The sequence below is a fragment of the Branchiostoma lanceolatum genome, chromosome 4, assembly GCF_035083965.1.
Source record: "Branchiostoma lanceolatum isolate klBraLanc5 chromosome 4, klBraLanc5.hap2, whole genome shotgun sequence".
Taxonomy (NCBI): Eukaryota; Metazoa; Chordata; class Leptocardii; order Amphioxiformes; family Branchiostomatidae; genus Branchiostoma; species Branchiostoma lanceolatum.
Genome location: NC_089725.1, coordinates 17,235,058 through 17,259,726, shown reverse-complemented (window position 1 = coordinate 17,259,726; position 24,669 = coordinate 17,235,058). Strand labels below are relative to the sequence as shown.

The window sequence follows — 24,669 nt, the reverse complement described above, 5'->3', positions numbered from 1 at the left end:
TATCATGACTTTATGTCAGTACCCATCCATGAAAATTGAAGAGGCGCTAGTTCTAAAAGCGTTAATGGAAAACTTCGCGTGCCAATGATCCCCACTGGACTCAGAAAGTCTTAATACGAAACTTTGTCCGATCACCAAACGTCGATACGCGTTGCTGGTGAGGTATGTAGGCTTCCTGTACCGTTATTCCGCCTAAGGTCTAGTTTTACCTCCATAAAAATGGAGGTATAGTTTTTTGTCCGTTTGTCTGTAGCTCAGCGTGTCCTTGAGTTTACGGCACAATATCTTAGAAACCACTGGATGGATTGCAATGGTACTTGGTATGTTGGTACCTGTTATTACCCCAATGGTCAAGGTTGATTTGGGGCCTCCTGGTGGCTGACCTTGATACTGCAGCAGAACTTCCTGTTTTCGTATCTCTGGTCTCGGACATACTGTGATCTTGCTTGGTTGTTGTTGCTGTTGTTGTTGTTGTAGCCTGCGTTCCGTTTGACATGTCGTTATTGAAAGGGAAACATTGCACACAAAACAGTTTGACAAAGCAAATACCTACCGAGCGGTCAGCATACCCGCATTATCGTACAGGAGATACAGGTATTCGAAGGTGGGGAAAATCTGCACTGCGACAAGGACTTAAGACTTACGTGCTGGGTATAACTATTGAGAGATGACCCGTGCAGGGCATACAGAGCTAATGTCTTACCTTAGATCTCATTTCTACTCAACTTAAGAACTCTGCTGTGATAAAAGAACGGCCGCAGGCGTGTGTTTTGTGTTCTTTTTCTGATAATACGACATCCTGCCTTCTTGTGACGTCACTATGACGCGTCTAACAGCAAAACGCCATTCTCGTGCGTCAGAGTTATGTTATGAAGGGGAAAGGGCAAAATAAGCCACGATTCAGGAAACTTCTAACACCATGAGGGGGAAGCCATGGCCATGTTTTGAAAAAAAGTGGTCGGCGTATTGATCTTACCACCACGTTTTTTTTTTCTCTCAGAATATTCGTTACCGCACGTAATGGACGGCATCTGATCTTGGTGCAGGTTTACATAGATGTTTCCGCCAGTGCACTATCACACAGCTCACTATCAAACCCAAACCATCGGCATAGGACTAATCTCCACACGCAAGAATCGACCAGCACACAAATCGTTCTATATTTCCAGCAGACAGTCACGTTGGTTTGCAATCTGTTCCTGCGGAGTGTGTTATTTGCGTATCTCAGCACTATGTACATGTCAGACTCTTTCCACCAGATGACGATCAGGCCCTCGGGCGAAATTAAAACTCATAACTCATTCCAGCGAACAGTGAAGAATGCAGATGTCGTCTTGTGCTAGATCACACGGCGGCCTGTTTGACTTCGGTAAACTTTAATGCCATGGAAACAACGACGTTGTATGTAGGAAAAATACAATCAAAGCCTAACGGAAAAAAGATACTCATAGACACGCGTCTACCACAATCTAGAATTGTTATTCTTTTTATCTCCTTTGTGGATCGTGTTTGTCACGTTATCTTGCACGTAATGCATTACTTGAACAAACGGGCCAATACAGCTGTTTGTGTGTACATAACATGTACTCCACAAGGACTGTAATAGAGTGAATAGACTTAAATCCTCGAGCAAATTATATGTGAGCCTAGTTTGTACCTTCTGACTAAAAGATTCAGAGAAAACGTTCTCTACCCGGCGGAAAAGAAGGGTAGAAAAAATGGTGGCGAAAATTCCATCAGCTCCCTGGCTGTCGCCCACTTATTACCTCATTCCTGCAGTATTTGCACGCCGCCACTTCATTTGCTCACCATCAGATTGTTTGCAGTGGACCATAGAGATGGCACACGGCCTTTGTTCCCAGGCCAAACATGTACACAATACTTAACAAGCAGGGAGGCCTTGATGGATGTAGTGGGTGGGGGTTCCGGACTGGAGTCTCTTGCACTTTGGTGACCCCATTAAAAGTACATTTCTGCCAGAAATCAATATCCTGTAGTTTTTCTAGCTGTTGAGATCTTGAAATTGAACATTTCATGAAAGGAAGTAAGTGAAAGGGTCAATTTGTGGTGCGACGTTTTACCTAAGTGAACTTTTGTTCTGTCCGTACCCGTTGCCACGTGACTCGCTCTAACAGGTTGTCATTCTGTCCCTCTCGTTCCAGGATGAAGTATTGACATGACGGCCAGGTAAGATGGCGTTCCCGATGACACCGCCGCCTGGCCCGGACTACACGACTCTGCTGTACGGGACAGAGGTCGTCCCCGTGGTATATGACGCCGTGAACGGGACGCCTGTGTGGTCTACTTCCGCAACTTATAACATATCTTGCGGTAATGTGAGCACTACCCTACCGCCGGAATGTAACCTGACCACGGCGCCGCCCTTAGACCCGCTGGGAGGGCACCAGGTCTGGGAGGTGGTGCTCATATGTCTGCTCACCTGTTCTCTCAGTATCATCACCGTCGGAGGAAACATTCTGGTCTTCGTGTCCTTCCGAGTCAACCGACAACTTCACACCGTCAATAACTACTTCCTCCTGAGTCTGGCGGTGGCCGACACCCTGATCGGACTCTTGTCCATGAACTTGTACACCGTGTATATGGTGATGGGCAGGTGGGCCTTAGGACCGGCCATCTGTGACCTGTACTTGACCGTGGACTATGTGAGTTCCAACGCCTCCGTCATGAACTTGTGCGTGATCAGTTTTGACCGCTACTTCTCCATCACCCGTCCGCTGACGTACCGCGCCAAGAGAACCCCGAAGCGGGCCGCCTGGCTGATCGCCCTGGCCTGGGTGACGTCCGTGCTGGTGTGGGCACCGCTCATCGTGGGCTGGCAGTACATCGTGGGCGGGAGGAACGTACCGGAGGGACAGTGCTACATCCAGTTTATAGAGGACAGTGTTTACGTGAACTATTTAACCATAGCTGTGGCCTTTTACATCCCGGTCATTATCATGTGTACTCTGTACTACCGGATCTACAGGGAGACTCAGGAGAGACAGAAAAACCTGTTAGAGCTACAAGGAAACACAAGTACCAGAACATCCACACGATTCCGGAACACTTCAACTATGTCCACTACATCATTCCTGACAAACTCTACAATCAAATCTAACTTGTCCACAGCTACTATCAAGTCTACTGCAAGTGTCGGCTCTAGTATATCCCGAGAGCCTATTGCACTGAGCAGTATAGAGGAAGGATCAACAAGCAGCAGTCCACCCAGAAGTAAGCGTTTTTTTTCACTTTGTAAATGTTGTGCCGGAAAATCTACCGAAGATAATGACTCAGCTGGAGATCTGAGTAACTTCAGCACCCCGAGTGACCACGCGAAGGTCCTGATGAGCGCTGCTGGCCCTAGTTCGTTTGTAGACAAGAAGGCAGGGCCGGCCCTGGAGATGAGACATGTGTCTCTGTCCGTCCCCAACGGGAAGGCACATCGCATGGCCCCGCCCAAGACTGAACACCCTGCCTCCAGGTATCGCATCGTTATCAAGCTGCCCGACGAATCGTCCACAGACCCCGAGGACCAGAAGCCTAAAATAACGATGACTCCCGATTCCGACGATTCGGACGACAATCTCGAACTGAAGGAGATGACGCCATCTCCCCGTCCTAGTCCTGAGCCCGTCAAGCCGCGGCCGTCACTTGCAGCTTCAAGGCCAAAGCTGAGTGCAGCACAGTTGTGGAAAAAGGCTGCCGAAAACACTACACGAACTAAATTAAAAAGTGATCGTGCTAGAAAAATCTCAATGGTTCTAAAGGAAAAGAAGGCGGCAAAAATGCTGAGTGCTATCCTCTTGGCGTTTATAATTACTTGGTTACCATACAGTGTAACGGTACTGTTGAAGCCCTTCTATAAAGTGCCAGCGACCGTCTGGGATGTGGGGTACTGGTTATGTTACGTGAACAGCACCATCAACCCGTGGTGTTACGCACTTTGTAACAGAACGTTCAGAAAAACCTTCAAGGACATCCTCGTGTGCCGGGTAAAGAAACAGAGCTTCAGACAGCTGCAAAGCAAAAGACTGTACTAAACATATGTGGGTAAGACAGTTCATTTTGATAACACTCACATAACAAAAACAATGTCAATGGTTAACTTCACTGTTATGGATAACGTAAACAGATAATAGACAAGTAATATTTCACAAAAATGATACAGGATTGAATCAGCTGTAGGATGAACAAGATGTCTTCTGTACGTTTTAGGCATTGTTAGCCAGTGTGTATCTTCAGACTGTCTGTATAACTCTGTGTGTACTACCCATGTGTCTGCGCCATATTGGCGTCCTTCAACAAACATTTAGTCAGCGGTGTTTGTATTTACGATGTGGTGGGGCCGAATCCCAGCGTCCTGTCCTAGGAAAGCTGTCCAACTGTGGCGCAGACGTTAAACATTCATGTAAAACCAATGAAACGTTTACAGTCGCTACATATTCCGTCTCTCTGCGGCCTTTGAGTGGGCGACCCGGTAAATAGGCATCTGACAGGTGGCCGCCATGTTGGAAAGAACAAATAGTGTACAGAAGTGTCAAGTCACCACAACAATACGTCACTGATAAATGGTGACAGAAAGTTTGGCATTCTACAAAGTTATCTCATATAGCAACCACTCACCAGCTAGACGGTTGTCTGTCAGATCTTTCAACAACAGTATAGCACGACGATGCCAAATTACTGATGACCTTCTGATAAGTTAGACAATGGACCGTTCGTCAGATTGGTGCCTCGTGTTTGTATGCGTAATAGGCTAGAGTTGATCTAGGATTCTGATTCAAGTGGTAACGCTTTATGATATCAATGGTACGGTCTTGTTCTTGTCTTACTGTTGTACCAGGCCGATAAATCAGGTCTGTGAAAACCGTGATGTGCCGTTTCTGTCAGAATAGCACAAACATAGCACACTCAGTAGCAACCTTTATGGTTTACCGTGCTGTTTATATTACACTTGTTGCAAACGTAAAGCAAGAAGTTAGAAGAATTGGATTAAGATATTATGTGTAGTATTTGTAAGACTAGATCTTATGAAATGTACAGTTGTAACGACCAAGGAGAAGACCCTCCTTTGAACTACCAAATATCCTTCTGTACATATTCTAAATAGACACAACAAGCCAGTTATCAGCCTCTTGCCCTTTGTGAACTATCGTATTAGTAATTGAGATAGCCTGATTATTTAGATGGGAACGAGTTTTTAAACTGCCTCCTTCAGAGTGTTAATGTATTTGTACGTTATATATTTGTAAAGTACACGAAGATAAGAGACTGGATAACCATCAAAGCCTTAAGCGCACGAACATATTCTGTACTATTAGGATGTGTTCTACAATAGGAAGTTATCTGTTATAAATTTATATGTTATTGCAAATGATGTTAAAAAAGATGGAAGCTCAGAACTATGGAATACAAATGTCCTGTATATAAACTAAGGCAATTTCTACATTAGATTTCACCATTTCGGAAGAACTGCTAAGTTATTGGGTTCTTTTATACAAGGCACGCTAGTTCGTGTTCCGGAGCTGTTCTGTTTCTACCTGTTGAGCATAGCGATGGCGTTAAGCTGTTATCTACTAGTAACGACGGGGACCACCCAAACTAGTCGTGACCTTTTAACCTTTGTTACCAATGGTGCATGTACAGAGCACGCTTTGGGCGTTCTCTCATGGTGAACAAACTTGTTTGCTCAATGTCACACATGCTTTTAGGACGTCACTGGTGCCGTTTCAACTACAGACAGGTATTGTTGAGCTACAGGTTGTATATATGAGTATAGTAGCTTGGCATAGATCCTCTCATATTGTATGGTATTACACACAAAGGCAGGGGAGGCAAGAATACAAAGTCCATGTCATTTGTCATTGTGTGGCTGATGCAGCTTTAATTCAACAAACTAAATCATAAACAAATAGGTTAAACACCCTTAACACTAGATTTTCACTTGAAGCAGACTAGTATACGCAAAAAGGGGGCTGCTATCACTGTAACACAGTATCCTCATAGTCTATACACTGTCACAATTAATCTGAAACGTTTCATTGGCTGTTCCTTTAAGGTTTACTGGCATAGTTTATAGATGATCAAGGACAATGAAAACTTTGTCCTTTTTTTCTGGTTTTGCTTACGGCTGGACATGACATTTTCCCGCCGGTAGCTCACAAATTTCACTCAAAACATTTCCTGCTGCTAGCGGAAAGATTAATGACCATTTTGGGTCTGATCTTTACTTCTCATATATTTGTACATTTGTTGACAACAACAAGTATTGATGGAAGTACATGAATGATTCAATAGCTAAGTTGTGTTCAGGTTTAACGGTGGATACAATAACGCAGAGGAAGGAAGCCGGGGAAATCGGCCAAATGTGAACACAGGAACTTTGTAAAGTTTGTACACCTTAGTCAGTCAGGATATACAGTACACCCCACAAAGGACACAGCATAAAAACCGTGGTCTAATTATTGTAGTTTCTATACTGCGGTTTCTAAAGAAGCGGTGAGCTGAAATACAACATCTGTGTCCTATTTTCCACGTAAACTGTAACATGTTTCACCCACCACAGGTGAATGGTTCAAGCCCGTACAAACGTCCCATTATACACCTCACCCATCCTTCTAGTCATTACAAGCTTATAGTGTCGATATTTGGGATGCCGATATTGGTATGCATGGGCTTGTTCACTCAGAAAGGACTGCCAACGACAGTGTACTTCTATCTAGCTTACGTTAAGTAATGCATGTTTGCCTTGAAGAGACATCATTTGCTCATCTATGCTCATCATATTGTCATTGGATTTCCTTATAATGCCAAAGACATTGTGCTCAGCATCAGGATAAGTCCTACCGAGAATGCGTACTTGTAGAAGGAATTGCATCTCAAGGGGCTGTAAGCCAGAATTGTTTTTATGAACGGACAGCTCGGGTAAATTGAAATCTTATCTTTTATTGAAACGACACCGACACTTTGCTTTTAGACAAAATATATACTTATTGATCCCCGAGGACAAAAAAATCATTATCGGCAAACCTTAGAAATAGGATGTCTCATTTCAGAAATTGGGTTATTGTCGCAATGTATCTTTTCCATGATCTAAAAAGGCGTAAGATTCGAACTGGTCTGTCAACCCCTGGCTCTTAGCATCTGATAAGACGTAATGAGGAATCGATTCATGCATGTCGTTATGAATCCTTGATGAGAAGATGGTAATCTTAAGTACTGGTTGAGTTTGTGGTCTGACAGGAGTGGCACCAGCCTGTGTTGTACATTACAGTCTGGCCTACTTTTTCAACAAAAAGCTTTACAAAGTAACATCTGGCACTTGTAAAGCACCAGACACAAATTTCCAAATTGATTTTCCATCGAATACAAAGATATCAACACAATCGAATCTGGAGATGGGTGAGTGGGATAGCAGACTCAATTGTGTTCAGGCTTTAAATCGTTTGGACTACACTGACGCCAGGAAGTTAGTTTATATTCTCTATTGAGATCTTTGAATGTCTAGTTTGCCATCAAGTAATAATTTCTCTTCGACGTCGATGTACTGTGATTCGTATATAGTGCATAACTGGTGTAGGTTTGCGTATACCGTGATTACTGCCAGCTGAATTTCATACGTCCACTGTTGCTCGTGACTTCAGTCGATCGTTACTTCGTGACAAAAAACAATTAAGACCAAAACTAGGACACAGAAGGCGTCTTGAATGACGTGTCCGCTTTCTTCATGCCAATACCAAAATCCACACCACCTCACGACCGTGACTGCTTTGGTGCATGGTACATGGCAGCACGCTTTTGTACAGCCACATGCATGAGTTGGTCTTGTTTTTCTCATATGAAGGAGACAAAGATGTTCGATCCTTTCCTTTCCTCATTGATCCGGCGCCCTTATTTACGTAAGTCCTTTCTTCAGCTGACCGTCTGATAAACATCTTGGTGAATGCCTGGAGGGAATGTAGGGAATGTAGGGAACGGTAGGAATCGATAGAACCAACCAGCACGTAAGGCTGTTTATGGGGCTTAAGAGCCAGACTCTTACTAAATACGTCGTGTAAAAGCTTACATCGTAAACCTATAGTCTCTACCAATCTGACTACGCTGAATAGATAGGGAGAACAATGGTGTCAGGGGAGTTTTGCTGCAAAGGGTTGACTGGCATCTGGAGGGGGTGGGGGAGTCGGCTGTAACATTTCCCGTAGACTGACACTCCTAGCAAATCATTCCCTTTTTTGGTGCCGAATTCTACGTTCTCTACCCCCGCAGGTAGGCCTGGTGGAGGCTAGTATACATATATGGTACGTCTAACATGTGTTATTCATTCATTGTATTCATATAATGTCCACGAGTCTAAAGTGATAGTTAATTCAAGAGCATGTAAAACATTTGCCCAGTTCTTTATCTGTTTTCCACTGAGGTCCCGTAGACAAGTGTCTTTGTGACGATATATATGTGTTATATCTAAATATATATATATATATATATATATACATTACTATAACTATAACCTCTATCTGTACAGATGTTTGTATGTACCGTTAGTCTATTTCCGTACGTCGCGAAGGCACAGCGTGTTAGCGAATAAAAGGCAGGATCCTTAACAAGACCACAGGTGTACATAGTAGATGTGTATATTCATAACCTAGTGTGGCATAGCTGGCTTTGCTGTACGTACTGAAGGGCTGGAATATGGTGTAGAAGTATGATAAAATGGTGTTATAAAGTTGAGTAATGGCCTTGACTATTAGATATATGTATATGAATAAATCACTGTGTAACACATTTAGTTGTTGTTGCTCTTTTTTTATATGAATTAAAGGATATTCAACATAATGGAAACGGTTAAAGTGTTCTCTAACTCAAGAAATTGTCCTGAGTCACTGGGATATTCAACTGAATTCAATATCTTGAGTTGCAGAATAGTTTGACCTTCTCCATAATGTAAGTTAGCGAGTCAAATAATCTTTCATGCTGGTATAAAACGTAGATTTAGACCAAGTTTCATATCTACAACGACCACTGTTAATTATTACACAAAACCACAAACACTTTCTTTGCTTCATTATAGCCTTCATAGACATCTAGAACGTTGCTGTACGCTGTTCATAAAATGTCGACGTGGGAGAATGGGTCTGAGAATAGATGTAGTGCTGGCTAGCAGCAATGTCACTTTATCTAACGTCAGATCGGTCAATGAGAGAAACAGCTGTGCCATTGTAAGAACTTTCCCTATTGGACAGAACAAAAACGCCTCACGTGTGTGTCCAAGAGACCTCACGTGTGTGCCCACGGGGACTTCCATCCCCACCGTACATCTAAAACCATTTCTGTAAATGTTTTAAACACACGCCTCCTACATCTACCAAATTGATATATCAATAACTAACATGATTTGCAGTGGAGAGAGACATTCCTAAGGTATGCTTTAGTACGGTGATTTGGGAAACGTCAGAGCGGTCATCAATTACATCACCACGCAACTACCGCCACTCTTCTTGCGAACCACGGTAGCTGGAACGACAATTAAAGACGATAAGTTACAATTATCTACTTAAATCACAATGCCACAATCGATAAAAAGACCCTAATCTGTAACCTTTTACAGTGGTTACACACGGTTACAATTTGCCCTTTAGAAAGAGAATACCCGTTATATTAGCCAGAACAACACACGCTACAAATTTGTATGCATAACCCACTTAAGTACGTAGGGGTGAGATCTCAAGCATGACACAACAGAAGTGATGAGATCACGGTAAGTAACAACTTACGAGGTCTGTTCCTCAACTGCGAGACTTCGTTCTGCAACTGCTGCTGCTGGTTACGAAGACTTTGCATAGTGCCCTCTAGCGACCGCTTCTCGTTCTCCAGCCTCTGGGTGGTTCTCTGGAACTGCTCCTCCTATATATAAGGTTTGTGGAAGAGCCATTCAACATTGCAGCCTAAACATATTACAACATCACAAGGTTGGACGTTAATCTAAAACAATGGCAGACAAATGCGCAGATATGTCGACTCACTCCCCAAAAGATAGAGATAGAAATACGTATTGCATTTTGAGAGCTAAAAACCTCTCATGTGTGCAAACCAGGGAAATTGGAGGGAGGATGTTGAAATGTGCGCTTGGAGGATACCAAAAAGTCCTATATCTACTCCTAGCTTTCTACCCGTCTACATTCCGTCTCTCCCAGTACGCATCTAAATTTAACCACACTGCTGCCTGTGACCTGTTCCTTCTTTACGACAGACATCCGCGAGGAGTGGTCCCTCTCCATCCTCTCCGCCTGCCGCCGGCTGGCCTCCTGGTTCTCTCGGTCCAGCTGCAGCAGCCGCTGCCGGTTAGCCTCCTCCATGGCCTTCAACTTGGCCAAGCCCTGCTCTTTCTCCTGCTGCATCTGTCCGAGCAGCCGCTCTGTCTCCTCCTGTATGAGGAACCACGTTATGTTAACTCATTTGCACCGTTGTCATTATCTAAATTCCCAACTAAGGTTCGATCTGACACTCTGCAACAGCGACGACAGAGTATCTTATTCAACTTATGAAATCACGCTCTGATGTCTACACATTAATGAGAAATCTCCTTCTCGAGCTAACCACCAGTAGCTTGTTCAGCACCAAACCGTTTCTACAAGATTTAAGGTTAATTACTATCTATTCAGTTCAATCCAACTTGCTTATCATGGAACAACGAGCATTCTGGTCCAAGAACCTGGAACATAAGAAAACACAGACTTCGCTTGATTTTCTCTAACACGTAGGCTTTGTGAGTGTTATGCAGACCTCCCGTTCCCTGATCTTGACCCTGTTCTGCTGGTCCCTGACCCTCTCCTCCTCCAGCCGTCTGTCGTAGTCCTTCAGCTGACACAGGGTGTTTTCCACCCGCTCACGGTGATCTTGAAGTTCCTACCAAATAAGGGCAAACTATCTCAATCCATACAAATACACGGAGACAATTGCCACAATTGACAGTGTGCACGGATGTAAAATGCATTCTCAATAAAATACAATCTCATTTAGACAATTTACCTTTAGAAATTCGCCGTACACGTCGTTGGCTTTAGGTCCGGCTGCCATCTCCCAGTATAGTTCATCAGCAGCTGCCACAGCTCTCATGACGTCGTCATATTGTGTGTTTGCACTGAGGCTGTCCAGGACTGGCTGAACGTGGACTTCCATCAGCAGATTCTGGTGACGACATCCGTATTATTGACTCATATGATGCGATGATCATAAAAGAAAACAAACAAAATACAAATATTTTTGTCTTACAGTCAAGTCAAGTAACACTTACCTTCATCTGCCGACAGTGCTCTTCAGACTTGGTTTCATTTTCACACAAATACTGGTACAGGATACCAGCCGAGCAACGGCCACTGTCGTCGAAGAACGCACAACGATCCTATGGAAGAAAGATAGACATTATCTACTTTGCCATATTTGCCATATTTTGTTGATGCAGCCTTAGTTGCATAATTCTAATTATACGATATGAGAATTAATCGTCATGTTTTGTGACCATTGAAATTTGTGGTACGCGCGTACGCATTCTCCTAAATCTTTTCGTCAATACGTACTGTGTGTATAAGGGACTTGGAGCAACACAGTATTTGTCAGAACAGGCTAAGTGTATCATTTCATTTGTTGTGCCTCTATTTGACTATTTGCCTGATTGATATAACTCTGCTCCATTTTCGTTGTCCTTAATTAACTCCTTTCTGTTTGGGTTGACTTTGACAAACGACGATGAATGGATATGAGTTTATTATTAGCTGACGAAATGTCAGACAAAGATCAAGATAAGCAAGATTTACAGGCAAGATCTAACAAACATAGGTGATAGATGGGAAGGAAAGTCATTGATATTTCAGACAGCAACAGTGATTTATCTTCCGCCTCTCCTTAGCCGTGTGTCTACCTCCAGTTCCTTCATGTTCTGCTGCATGAGCGCGGAGTCGCAGTCCAGCTGGGTGTCCGCGCGGAACCCGTCCAGGGCCATCTCGAAGAAGAACTGGTGGTGTCCGAGCAGCTCCTGTTCGTCACAAGGCAGCCGGAGGGACAGGTCCTTCATCTCGTCCTCATAAATCTTCACGGCACCTTCAACTAAACGTAAGGGGGAACACAAATCGATGCAACAATAAAAGCTGGCCAGAGCTGACACTTTCTATTATATGATGACAGACTAACAACTTGTTTAGGGTTAGTAAATCTCGCCTGAAAATGGAAGACTTTATTTTCAAATAATCACTACCAATTTCCTTTTTGTCATTGGCTCGTGGACATAGGACTACTATTTAGCTTTGTCACCAGCTCAAGGTTATGTTGTGTTAATCTTACCAGCCCGCTGGTAGGTCAGTTGGAGTGTCTGTGTCCACGAGTCCTCCATGTTGGGCACGGTTCCTGGTGTGTTGATGGCATTCACGTAACACTGCAACAAGTCAGCAAGCTCTGCAAAGATTGGGGACAAAGGCGATGGAATAATATGGTAAGGGATGTTGCATTTGGTTTTATTTCTTGGACACAGGCCAGCTTTCCGGGCAAGCTAAAGTAATTATAAGCCGTTGATCGCGTTTGCTGAGGTACAGCAACATCATTGGTATGCCCTGTCACGGATGTTTTAGTTTACAAACAGTGCGCAGATGTCCTAGATTTCCTTTGACGTCACATAAACATGCGGCTAGAAATACGTTTCTGTCCTTCGTGCTGAAACACAGCCAACTTGGCAACACTTCTAATGAACTTAACCAGGCGCAATTGGGTGGCCCTTTTCCTACCTGTGACCTCCACGGTCTACCCTATTGTTGCTACACCAACATATGACCATCATCTCCCCACCGCTTCTTTGAAAGATTAAGCTAAAACAAAATGACCATTTGTCGTGAGATGGTACAACTAGTGTAAGGTATAACCAAACCACGGTGCATCTATCACTCACGGTCTCCATTGATGATGTTTCCCGCGACGTTTCTCTTGGGACAGAACTTCTTCACGATCTCCTTTTTGACTCTGGCCATGCCCTGGTGGAAGGCACTGGTCACGTACGTGGCGTAGCGCGGGTCCTCCATGTTCTGAATAACCTTTGAAACGAAAGAAATTTACACATTTGTATCTCAATCTTGTGCAGAACTTGAACTATCCTTCTATCCTAATATCAATGTCGTTAACTATTTTACAACATTGTGAATGTTCCTCTCATTGCAGCATGTCACAAAAATATTTTCATTTGCACCACAGTATTTGAATTCTGACGAAAGCTCGGCAGGGAAAGTTTACGATGAATAATATGCTGTTTTATATCATATAAAAGCAATTTATTTTACCTCCTTGTCAGCTGAAGGTGGAGGAAGAGCGAAGGCATCAAAATCCGAGAAAAATGTAAGGATGGACTTTCTGACTCGGTTCTGGTCTGCCACGTCGTCATCAAATCCATCGTCTGCTTTCAGCACCTGCAATTGAATGGGACAGAATAAGAACAGGCACAGCATTCATTTCGATTTAGGAATATCATTAAAAAAAACAAAGATACAAATATGTAGAAAGCAGTCCATTATCAAATGGAAGGCCACTGTAGTATCTTTTATAATGTTTCAACTAAACCTTTTCCAGTAGGTACGTCTTCATGCTGCACTTCTCGCCCTTCCTGTCCGTGATCTCCAGATCCACGTCCCTCAGCAGCCAGAAGAACTGCGGCAGACACTCGCTCACGCGCCGGATCTCCTCCGCTGACTTGGCACGGCTACTGCGCACCTGGATACTCTTAGACAAGTTCCCGATGTAGCTGGGGAAAATATTTTGAAACAGTTTAGAGACAAGTAAAGAAATGTGATTACTGTGTGTGTCGTCAACACCCAGTTCAGTTCTTTTACAGTATTTTGCTGATAACGTGCTGTTGCAGATAAACCTGTGTTTTTGTAAAAGAATGTTTCTGGGCAGTGGCTGTGTTACATCACTCGGCCGCAGGATGTAGGACCTGTCCGAAGTCTAAACCCCATTTTCTAAAATGTATCATGACTATAGATTAAGTCTCAAACAAACAGCAATAGAAGGCAAGAGAAGAAGCGCTCACTGCAGACTCTGCAGGTCATGGCTGTGCGGCACGCTCTTGGTGTTGTAGATGAGTAGCGACCCCAGCAGCACGCTGAGAGAGAAGATCTGGTTGTCTGTGTTTTCCTTGGCGTCGTGAGCCTCCATCCCCTCCGTGTCGAACAGCACCACGGTAACCTGCCGTCCGTCAGGCAGGGTGTGCTGGAATGGCTGGGAACCCATCCAGATCCCTGTCAGACAGGATTGTCATAATGAGTTCTGAAGACCTTTGAAACGTTGAGATATACAGAAGGCTCAATAGAGTGGAACAGTCGGCACTCTCCTTCTTAAATAAGAAAATACGAACTCAACAATCAATAAGAATTCGCTATACTAATGATACTCAACTTTTTTACGGACGTGGCTATCAACTAATTTATCAGTTTGGCACGAACAAGGTGCAAAACTCTATTGAGCTATCAGTTTCACTTCTACTCTAAAACCTCCTTGGCTCCCGTCAATAGACACAAAAATCAACGATCAACCTTTACGATGACTTTGATTAAAAATCATACTGAACTGAATATTCATAGCCTGTCTTTTATGTGATTTTTCTTTTTAGAGAAAAAGTGTTCAAGAAATGGTAAAAGCTAGAAAGTGTTTTTCCTGACCGAGTGTTTCCCTGTCCATCTTGTTGCCCAGCCGGAAGCGCCCTCCCTGCAGCTGACTCAGCAGGTACGACTTCCCCGTGCGACACCGTCCCACGATGCACACCGGGCACACCGGGCCCTTAATGGTCCTGAGGATGGACAGGGCCTCCTGACACAGTTTCAGCCCGCCTCGCTCCACACCGGGGATTTCTGTGGGGATACATAGTTGTCATAAATCTTGGAAATATGCATATTTTCATGGTTCATTTCTATCTGCTTTCGTTTAACTTTTCTTACTGCAATCCCTTAAAAATCCGTAACGTTGGTCTTTACTCAATTGACGACAAACTCACCTACAAAGCGGTTGTTGCGCGAGTCCCAGTCCAGATTGTCCGGTATGCACAGCGGCACAGACCCGTGGCCGGTGGAGGGGATGTGGGGACCGGCCGTTTGTGTGAGCAGCTCGCTATCCAGGCTGAGGCCGGACAGGGACAGCGGGCGGTCACCTGACTGGTCACGGCGGGGCGATTTGCGGGGAAGAAGTCCGGACGACGGGCCAGGATCATTCCCTCTCACAAGCCTTCCGTATAGACGCGTAAATGTAATGATTAGGAATCATAGTAAAGACATGTTTATAAGCGCAAAATAAGACCCATGATTATTGATTGTAGTATTTGGTCCAATTTATGACCCAACGTTCCTTAAAAGATCACGAAAGTGTGAATTGCATACAATTTGTGACATTTTCAGTTCCGTCTTATCGCATGCCCTTGGACGGTGGGTTGTGTATGTAGAGGTACTTGCTCCTTTGTCTTTCTCTAGGTTTATTGTTTCATCGTGTTATTTTAGCCTCTATAGCAGGCTCTCTGGGGCCTTTGGGGGGGGGGTTATAATACACCTTTGCTGATGGAAAAAGGGTATTATAAGCCCCCCCCCCCCCCGGCCCCAGAGAGAAAGTTATTCCTTATTAGGCTGCACCAAGTAATTTTTATGGATGACGTGCTTTGGAGATCCTAAATCTAATGCGAGAGCGCGAAAAAAAAACAAGAAGGGCCGAAAAAAACAAGATGCCTAGATTTGAAATATAATAGTCGACGACACATGTTAGGACGCAAATTGAATGAGAGAACACAGTGTAACAACTAACAATTCTTTGATCCATCATGAAAAAAGCAATAATTTGAATAAATCAGTTGAAGTTGAACAGCAGTTGTTGTCCTGTCCTGTTTCTTTCCATATCCCATTGATTTTGCAGGCCTGCAGAAATATATTAAATGAAAAAGGAACTCTTTGGTCATAGTTACAGGAAGCGCAATTTCTTGTTTTTTTTTTTCTTGGAACAGACCAAAATCAATGCGCGCGCGGACGTCATCCATAAAAATTACTTGGTGTAGCCTTATCGTACTTACCCCTCCGGATGCACCCTCTTGAGCTGATGGCACAAACTCTTCAGTTTCAGGAACGTTGTCTTTTCTGAATCATCTGGGAGAAGCTGTAGCGGCTTTGACACTAAAGGAGCTGCGGTGGAAAATAATCAAATTCCTTTTATTACACATTTCAGGGCCAAATAAGGTGGTGTGTGCCAGCCGTGGTGATGCTTAATTCGGATTACGGGCGCCCACCTGCGGATACCGTGTGTACTACAGCTGCATGTAAGAGTCCAGTCCAGTCCTTCATTCTCGATGGCTTGTTCGGCCATAATGGCAACATGTTTATCTCTTTCTACAAGAAGTGGGTTACGTTTTGGTTGTTGAAAATGTAAAGGTTCGCGTTAAAGTGTTGGACGAAACATGCTCTCTATGATAAACACAGAATATCGTGCGAGTCTTATCCAATATCACATCCTCATGACGTCAAGAAGAAGAACATACGGAAGCGCAGATATCACGTGATTGATAAGTCACACAAAATCTGCGACAGCTACCTGTCTGGAAATAAGATACACGTGCAAGCTCTTTCAATACTTTCTCAGCTTTTCAGCCGGGCTGATGTATTACTATCCCTTCTGCATAATTGCGACTGCAATTAGTTTACCCCCCACAAGTTGAGCAAAAATTCTGATATCAAATATCAATGAAATACAGCCTACGTCATCGGAGAGAAGACAGCATAGGTAGCAAATCTGTGATAAACACATCTTTTTGACGCTGTTGTCTGCCACCAAACATTAACTATATCATGTCAAAGAGCATACGCCACAAATTAAATAGTGGTGACGTCTGTGTTGCGCGTGTGGTCACAAGGTGGGAGTAAACAGACCAATGGACTAAAGTCCACTTCAGGACAGGGACACAAAGAAGGGACAGGAACAAGATTTGTCCTGTGGTTCTACAGGTATATTTTACCTGATATCAATAGAGCAGCTGAGTAAAGTTTGTTAGTAAACTGATGGTTCATTCAGAAGTAGAGTTGAGTCGGTGGGCAGAACAATGCCGTCGTGTAAACATGTACATGCCATTGTGATGAACATGAATTGCAGCCTGACTGGTTTATTTTTCCTTCCCTGTCACATGCGCCATGTTTTGGTCAAATTGACAATTCTAGCTGCGATAACAGCATGTATGGCTAGTTTAATGACAGACAGTTAAGCTATTGCACTCTACATGTTTGTGAATGATGGTGCACGTTCTAAACAATTGTGTGTGTAGTTGCCATTTCCCCAGATAAACTTGATTCAACATGGCGGCTGTGGCGTTGTTGCTTCTCCTTGTCCTCGTCCTCCCTACCCGAGTCCCAGCGTGTCCGGACGAATGCCGCTGCCTTACCAAACAAACCACCGTGCTCTGCCACAACTCCTCCTTCACAACCGTCCCAAAGGGCATCCCAGCCAACACCACAATCCTTGAGATACGTCACACCAAACTCAGCTCTCTACGGGAGGGAGACTTCGCGAGCTTACCCAACCTTGTGAACTTGACTGCTGACACAAACGCCATCGGTACAATCGAGCCCGGGTCGTTTAGCGGGCTCCACAACCTCAAGGTGCTCAACATCGCCAACAATAAGGTAATCAAGCTGCCACCTGGACTATTTAACGGTACACACAACTTGACTTCATTCGATGCTGCAAACAATGAGATCAGAGCCGTCCAAGTCGGCCTGTTCACTCGCCACCCGTCACTCACCACCGTCCAGCTGAGTAACAACAACATCTCAGTCATGGAGGAAGAGGCGTTTGCATATATGACGAATCTGATGGAACTTGAACTAGACAACAATCAGATGCAAACCATCACCTCCTCGTATTTCTACAACGATAAAAGTCTTAGGAGGTTGTCTCTTAGTAGTAACGACATCATGTACATCGGCTCTGGTGCCCTCTCCACCTGTACAAACCTACAGCAACTTGTTCTGGATAACAACAAGATGGACGATTTGGGCGGTATCGCGGACCATCTTGGTAACCTGCAAAAGTTATCTATGAACAACAACCGCGTCAGTCGTCTTAAGGCAGCAATGATCGAGGGCACGCCGGCGCTCCAGTTCCTTTATCTGAGCAACAACAGCATAGAATACGTGGATGAACTCGCTTTTATACATATGACAAATTTGAAATACTTGTGGCTGGACCTTAACCGCATCCAGAACTTCAGCTTTGCTTTTCTAACAAATCTCGATATCTTCAACATCAGTTATAATAGTTTGAGGTCGCTTCCGACCAATATGACGGACGCGTGGCAGCTTCAGGAGTTGATACTATCGGGTAACCCCATCCAAGCTCTACAGCCGAACGGGTTTGCGAGGCTGGACCACGTGCATGAGATAGAGCTGGCCAACATCTCATGTATTAAGTCTGGCTGTCTGGGTCCACGGTCTCTGTGTGGGAATCTCGTCAACGTGGTCTTAGACAGCAACAACTTCACCGAGTTTCCACGGGGTGTCTTTGACTGTGCATCTCTGACGTTCTTGAGCCTGGGCTACAATAACTTGAACCATCTCAGCTTCCACGCAGACGACTTTCATCCCCTGTCATACCTGATGAGTTTACAATTCCCGGGGAACAAAATCACAAACACATCTTCCCTGGCACAGGCTATGCGTGCTATAGAACATCTCGCGTTTTTCGACATCAGGCAAAATCCTATTGTATATTTACCAGAGGGCGCGTTCTCTATACCATCGGTATCACGGGTCGACATGAGCGGCATGAAGCTTAGTGTGTTAGACCCGGGGGCTTTCCACGGCATTTCCAGTGTCACAGAGCTGGACTTGAGCTTTAACCGACTCCAGTATCTGCCAGGCCAGATATTTGACGGACTGGGAGGTTTCGGTCAAGTTTACACCGACGGAAACCCTTGGAAATGTGACTGCCAGATGTACGACTTCGCCAAATGGCTACAGCAGACAACCATGCAAATAGACATGTTCTGTCACTCTCCCACAAACTTGAGTGGCAAACACCTGAAGGATATTCCATTGGAAGAACTTCAGTGTGATTGTATCCACTACCAAGCGCCTTCTATCGATTCTACTGTGAGTGACAATCACACGACAGTTGGGAGTAAAGCAAGTCTGACGTGCAACGTCATAAGTTGTCCCGACCCCGCGATAGTCTGGTCTACTCCTCAGGGAGTCATTCTGTCTGTGGATTCGGAAATATCCCGGTTCACGGTCAACGCAAACGGAACACTTACGATAGAGGACATTACAGAGTCTGACGCAGGGGAGTACCACTGCACAGCAATGAATTATCTCGGCAAGGATATGGCAACTGTTTCCCTGAAAGTGGGTTAACAGTTAAGGACTCGTCTCTATCACACACAATATTCTACTGTTGTTTCTCACCCAATAAATATTAATCAGGGTTTGGTGGCTTTCTTCGATGATAGCTAGCAAGTTCACATAGTTATAGCTATGTATATATATAGACAGCTGGAATTGGAGCCTTTAATAATTCTTGTTAGGATCAACAAAGCAACACAAACGCTCCTTATACGTCCACTTGTATCCACTAATCCCATGGCCATCTTATCGTGAAAATTGTGCTTTTTAATTTGTCGTCAGTGTCATATAGGGTTGTGCAAATAAAACATGTCTACGATCTACTACTGTGCGTCCATTATGTGTAACGTTCCATGTATATACAACTCATGTGCAAACTCCGGCATTTAATCTATTCAGGAACACAAAGAGTTCCTTTTGTGCATGGCTGTTAAAACACGTTGAAAACGAAAGTGAAAGCACGGAAGTTGCTGACTGTACAAACGACATCATGGCTTGTATCAAATGGTAACCTTAAATTTCGACTCACTTGTCTCAGGAAGGGCTTCCACAACACGGTCCATCTCCCTCACGATGTCGTTATACATGTCAGTGCACCGTTTAGACTGCATCTAGGGAGGGAACATCTCATTGACTGTCACTGAAGAATAGTACGAATCTGAATGTTGCATCATATCATAGCATGATGTATCGCCATATAAATGAACCTATGGGCAATAGGTTTCTGAATTCCCCTGTCAAACAAACTGGCATATTACAATGTATGTAGGAGACTGTGTGCGCTAGGCCCAATTTCACCTTTACACTTTGTACCTTGATCATATTGACAGTAATGACTATAACAAAACACTGTAGCAGTACATGGCGGTACCGGAACAAGCAAAGACGTTCCTACCTTTTCCTGCGTACTCAGACGATTGGTCGGTAGAAGCAGAAGAGCCTGGCGAAGCCTGAAGTGACTGAGCACAGTTTCGGAACTGATGATAAATGTTATTCCCGCATATGAGTCACACCAGGACTTTCATTATGGGGCTTTCCAATGTTGGCTCGGTGCCAGAATGTCCCTGAATGACTATGTAATCAATCCCCGAAACTCAGTATACCGTGCTAGGCAGCGGAAAACAATGCCAGCGCTGACTTAGGAATGGAATGAAGACCCAAAGTTGCATGTTAAGTTACGAGGGGAAGATTGTAAGAATGGAATGCTTACAGAGCTATAACACTGCAATGAGCCTCTATTCCAGTCAGCAGGGGAAAACCAGGAAGGCACTTCCCCTGACTTGCCTCACGAACGCATGCGTGGAATTTGTAACCAATATGACCAATGTCGTTTGATTCTCTTCCTCGCGAAAAGGAGCACCAAATTTTGCGTGCCAATTGAACAAAGGGTATTTCCAGGTGAATCTTTTAGAGGAACAAAAGAGGAACTGAAACTTCGCCGAATGTGTGCACAGTTGATATGGGCTTTGCCGTCTGTAAACATCATCGGGGACTGCTTTACACCTTTTTAGCAATCCATCACTCTTCACCTTAACCGTTCTCAGTTTCTTTACAGAGCGTCAAAGTAGCAACGCATTCAAAAACAAATCCCAGAGAAAACACGCATAAACAAGATGCAAGAAAATTCATAAGTATATCCTAGAAGGGTTGTGTATTTTTCCACACTGATTTCTTTTACACCGCCGTTGTGAACAGTCGTAAATAGAGTTTACAATATTAAAAAACCTCATAGACTTCACGCCTTACACTGCAATTCATCTTTAGTCCATACAATCAACTTACAAATGGTCTGAATGTATATACAGTACATATACATTACATTGGTGTTGTCCTAAAGTTCTGAAAGAAATCCTATGTGCTTGTGATTTCTGCTGTTCATTATATCTTATGTAATGTAGAATCTATATCTTCTTCAAATAGATCTAGCTGTGAATATATTGAAATGTCCTAACATCACACTTTTATCAGCCTGACTCTAAATTTCTAGTAGTTATTCGACGCACAGCATTAAAAATCACAAGAAATCCCTAAGGAATCAGTGGCCATATAAAAGCAAATCCTATATGTTTTATCCCTTTTGCCTTCTACCTGCCAAAGTTAATATCAGAAGTCTTTTGACACAAAATATTCACATGTTAGTTGTTAATGATCATGGAGTTAGGCAACAGAAAGCAAGAAAGTTACAATTACATTCATATCCAAATCAATCTCTTTAATCATCAGAAAACTAAACTGCTTTAGAATGCAAAAGTTGCTGATTTATCAAAGTTGTGCTTGTTGGAGCCTTTTTGGGCTGGAGTGATGACATTACTGTCATTAGTCAGTCTTGTTGTGTGGTCCTGACTGCATCAGGTCAAAGCTTATGTCAGCTGAGTTTTGCATCAATGATTGTGTCTTATAAGGCAGCAGTCTGTAATGGAAAGTATCAAGTTATACGTAGTACAGTTACACAGAGGTCTATATAATAACATATCACATGCACTGAAAAAGAAAGAATGTTGTGACAAGTTGTATGATTGCAGAGAAACTTCTGTTTGCAGACAAACACTGTCCACTGTGTATTATTCAGCAATACATATCTAAATAAAGATATCATACATCATACATCGTAAGGCTGCATGAGCACTACAATAGTCAAGACTACAGATTTAGTCTAATCACAGGGGAAAAGAAACGATGCAGGTGATTACAGTTGGCTCGCTATAACAGTAATCTAATCTAATACTTACATGGTAAACACTATAGCTATAGATAGTTAATTCTAGCTTTTGTGATACACAAAAATGTAGCAGATCCTAATGTTCAATAATATCATTTCCCCTTATCTTTTCCAGATGTACCGGCAGTATATTCTTAAAAACTGCTACGAGTGATCAAACTTACTGGGTCATGAGAGGTACAGATCTCATCTCAGATGGCATGATGACACGTCTTATGTTCTTGAGAACAGCATCCACTGCTTGCAAGGCAACTTCCTCTGGTGACAGAACACGTAAGCCAGCTGTAGTACTGGAAGGTCACAACACAGATTAAAGCAATGTGGTTTTCACTACAGGATGATGATTGACTTGGTCAAAGACATGGTAATAGTCTGACTGTGCTTTGCTGAGAGATAAAGTGCCTTCAAAATTAGTGGTAACCTTTTCTCAAACAAATTTGACTTTAGCAAAAGAATGGTGTCCAGCATCCTATGTCGTCAATCAGGCTTAAATCTATTGAAATCCATTCTGACATCCTAGATCTAGTGTCAGACTGGCAGCTCTTTCATGAACACATAGGGTTCACTATGCAATGTTGTACCTTCCAATTTTAGGGTTGGGGCAGAATCCTGTGTCGACAAAGAAGGGACAGACAGTGGTTGTTTTGATTCCATCCTTCCCCTGCAGTTCCAGCTCTTTCTGCAAGGTGTTCATCAGTCCTACCACAGCATGCTTGGAAGAGCTATTAGATCATAAGCAAAGACCAAGGAGATTATAAAAACCTTGCACAAAGATTAGACCATGCTGTCCATTCTTTATAATTTTATTATCATTCTAAATAAAAATTAAAGCATTAAAATTTCTAACTTATTGTTAGTCTTGACTTTACATGTTATGTTGATTGTCAATTAGCAAGTTTGCAGATTTTGCAAACAGCTCAGAGTAGTTGATACTTCAACCTGTAGTCAACCATATATGGACTCCCACTGTAGCCTGCTATAGAGGCCAATGCAGCAATGTGGCCCTGGTTCCTGGTCATCATACTTGGCAAAAAGGCACGTATGGTCTGCAAACGATTCAAACAAAAATGTGGCATGAGAGTCTGACCGATAATACATCTGTTCACCGAATGTCACCTTTAATAAGAATTAAGAAAAAATGTCAGAGAATGTTACATATGATATATCGATAGTGATTCTTTTTAACAATAATCAGAATCACATAAAAGGGCATCTACAATAGGTATATGTAAAGAAAAATAACTCTATCATGTCTATCATTTGATGTTTTTTACTTTTCCCTTTATGGAAAAAATAGTATTCATAGTAAATCATGCTTGGTATATCATAATGTCTAAGACAACAACCATCACAGACAAAACCTTGAAGTTACTCTTACCCAGAAATGTGCAAGGACATTGACTTGGAAGGTCCTCTCAATCTGGTCATCTGTCAGGTCCAGTACAGAGCCAGTGGTCATCACACCAGCATTGTTGAACAGAATGGTCACATCACCTACTTCTTCTTTCACCTGTGGCAGGTGAGAATGGGATAAAGCAAAGTCAGTATAATGATGATGATAATGATTTTATTTTTGTCAGTATGGATCAAGCAATAATGTAGCAATTCATCAAACTCCTGTAAATCTTAAGGATTATCACCTAGTTGGAGTAAATGTTGTAATTGTGTACGAGTAGGGTAGGGATGTCAACCCAGATGAGGCGCCACGACTATCTCTGGGTTCGGACGTCAAACATCGAGGATCGCGGGCCAAAGTCCAATCTATGACCTCGTGTGAGGTGAAGACAAACACATGAATTTATGGCTTTTAAATTTCAGATAAATTGGACGGCATTTCAAGCTGTTGACACACTTGACTCAAACTTGCATAAGTTGTTTGGCGACTTTTTAAGGCCTGTGTTAGATAAAGTCACGGTCGTTACACACAATACACACGTACCTGTTGGGCCACCCTCTGTATTTCCTCCCTTTTGCTACAGTCACACTGGTAGGCTCGGGTCGTGCCGCCTTCCTCTCGGATCTGTTCGGCAGTTGCTTCATTCCCGTCCCGATTGATGTCCCACAGCACTACGGTGGCGCCCAGCCGGCCGAACTCCAGAGCCAGACACCGCCCGACCCCGTGAGCCGCCCCGGTTACCAACACAACCTCCCCCCGCACACTCTTCCTCTTCACTGGGACAAACTTTTGCACGAAGGCCTCTAGCATAGTCCAGAAAATTTTAGCGAGTAAGACAAAGATATTCATGTTTAAAATCTATCAAACACGGTCAATTTGTATGTCTGGATCAGAAAGTTTTCGACGAACTTGTCCGCTCACGACTCCGTCAATGGGGCAGCACACTGAATGGTATTTGAATCGCTCGGTGCCGAATATCTCGCTTGGTTCGGTAAATAATCTCCAAGCAGATGTTAGCAAGAAGAGTGCACCGTCTCCTAGCTGGTCCATAAAGGTGATGTTGATGATGATATCTATCAAACCTCATTTGTTTGGGAATATTTTTCAAGATTAACCAGTCCTAAAGAACATAGCATTGTGATATTCTCTTGTGCATGGAACGT

At 43.4% G+C, this 24,669-nt stretch overlaps 4 protein-coding genes across 4 annotated transcripts in view; 2 read left to right on the top strand and 2 right to left on the bottom strand.

Moving 5' to 3' along the window:
* LOC136432979 (muscarinic acetylcholine receptor M1-like) overlaps positions 1 to 5,864 on the top strand; it is a 39,456-nt gene extending 33,592 nt beyond the window's left edge. Inside the window, exon 3 of the mRNA XM_066424710.1 lies at positions 2,163 to 5,864. Coding sequence (XP_066280807.1) covers positions 2,193 to 4,040 — 1,848 coding nt within the window. The 5' untranslated portion in view covers positions 2,163 to 2,192 and the 3' untranslated portion in view covers positions 4,041 to 5,864. The remainder of the gene's footprint in view (positions 1 to 2,162) is intronic.
* Positions 5,865 to 8,380: 2,516 nt separating this feature from the next.
* LOC136432974 (guanylate-binding protein 3-like) lies at positions 8,381 to 20,898 on the bottom strand. Its single transcript, XM_066424705.1, has 17 exons — positions 20,287 to 20,898; positions 19,921 to 20,002; positions 16,079 to 16,187; positions 15,023 to 15,249; positions 14,691 to 14,879; positions 14,063 to 14,270; positions 13,594 to 13,774; positions 13,317 to 13,442; positions 12,932 to 13,073; positions 12,334 to 12,444; positions 11,915 to 12,099; positions 11,291 to 11,398; positions 11,026 to 11,184; positions 10,780 to 10,902; positions 10,227 to 10,421; positions 9,771 to 9,900; positions 8,381 to 9,510 (listed from the first exon to the last, which is right to left on the bottom strand). The coding sequence occupies exons 2-17, from the start codon at positions 20,000 to 20,002 to the stop codon at positions 9,464 to 9,466; spliced, it is 2,322 nt and encodes a 773-aa protein (XP_066280802.1). The 5' UTR covers positions 20,287 to 20,898; the 3' UTR covers positions 8,381 to 9,463.
* On the top strand, positions 16,899 to 19,714 carry LOC136432976 (leucine-rich repeat-containing protein 15-like). Its single transcript, XM_066424706.1, has 2 exons — positions 16,899 to 17,003; positions 17,318 to 19,714. The coding sequence occupies exon 2, from the start codon at positions 17,349 to 17,351 to the stop codon at positions 19,401 to 19,403; it is 2,055 nt and encodes a 684-aa protein (XP_066280803.1). The 5' UTR covers positions 16,899 to 17,003; positions 17,318 to 17,348; the 3' UTR covers positions 19,404 to 19,714.
* Positions 20,899 to 21,015: 117 nt separating the features above from the next.
* Positions 21,016 to 24,477, bottom strand: LOC136432984 (17-beta-hydroxysteroid dehydrogenase 13-like). Its single transcript, XM_066424717.1, has 6 exons — positions 24,050 to 24,477; positions 23,489 to 23,620; positions 23,050 to 23,156; positions 22,692 to 22,832; positions 22,275 to 22,400; positions 21,016 to 21,801 (listed from the first exon to the last, which is right to left on the bottom strand). The coding sequence occupies exons 1-6, from the start codon at positions 24,353 to 24,355 to the stop codon at positions 21,708 to 21,710; spliced, it is 906 nt and encodes a 301-aa protein (XP_066280814.1). The 5' UTR covers positions 24,356 to 24,477; the 3' UTR covers positions 21,016 to 21,707.
* Between the last annotated feature and the right edge of the window lie 192 nt (positions 24,478 to 24,669).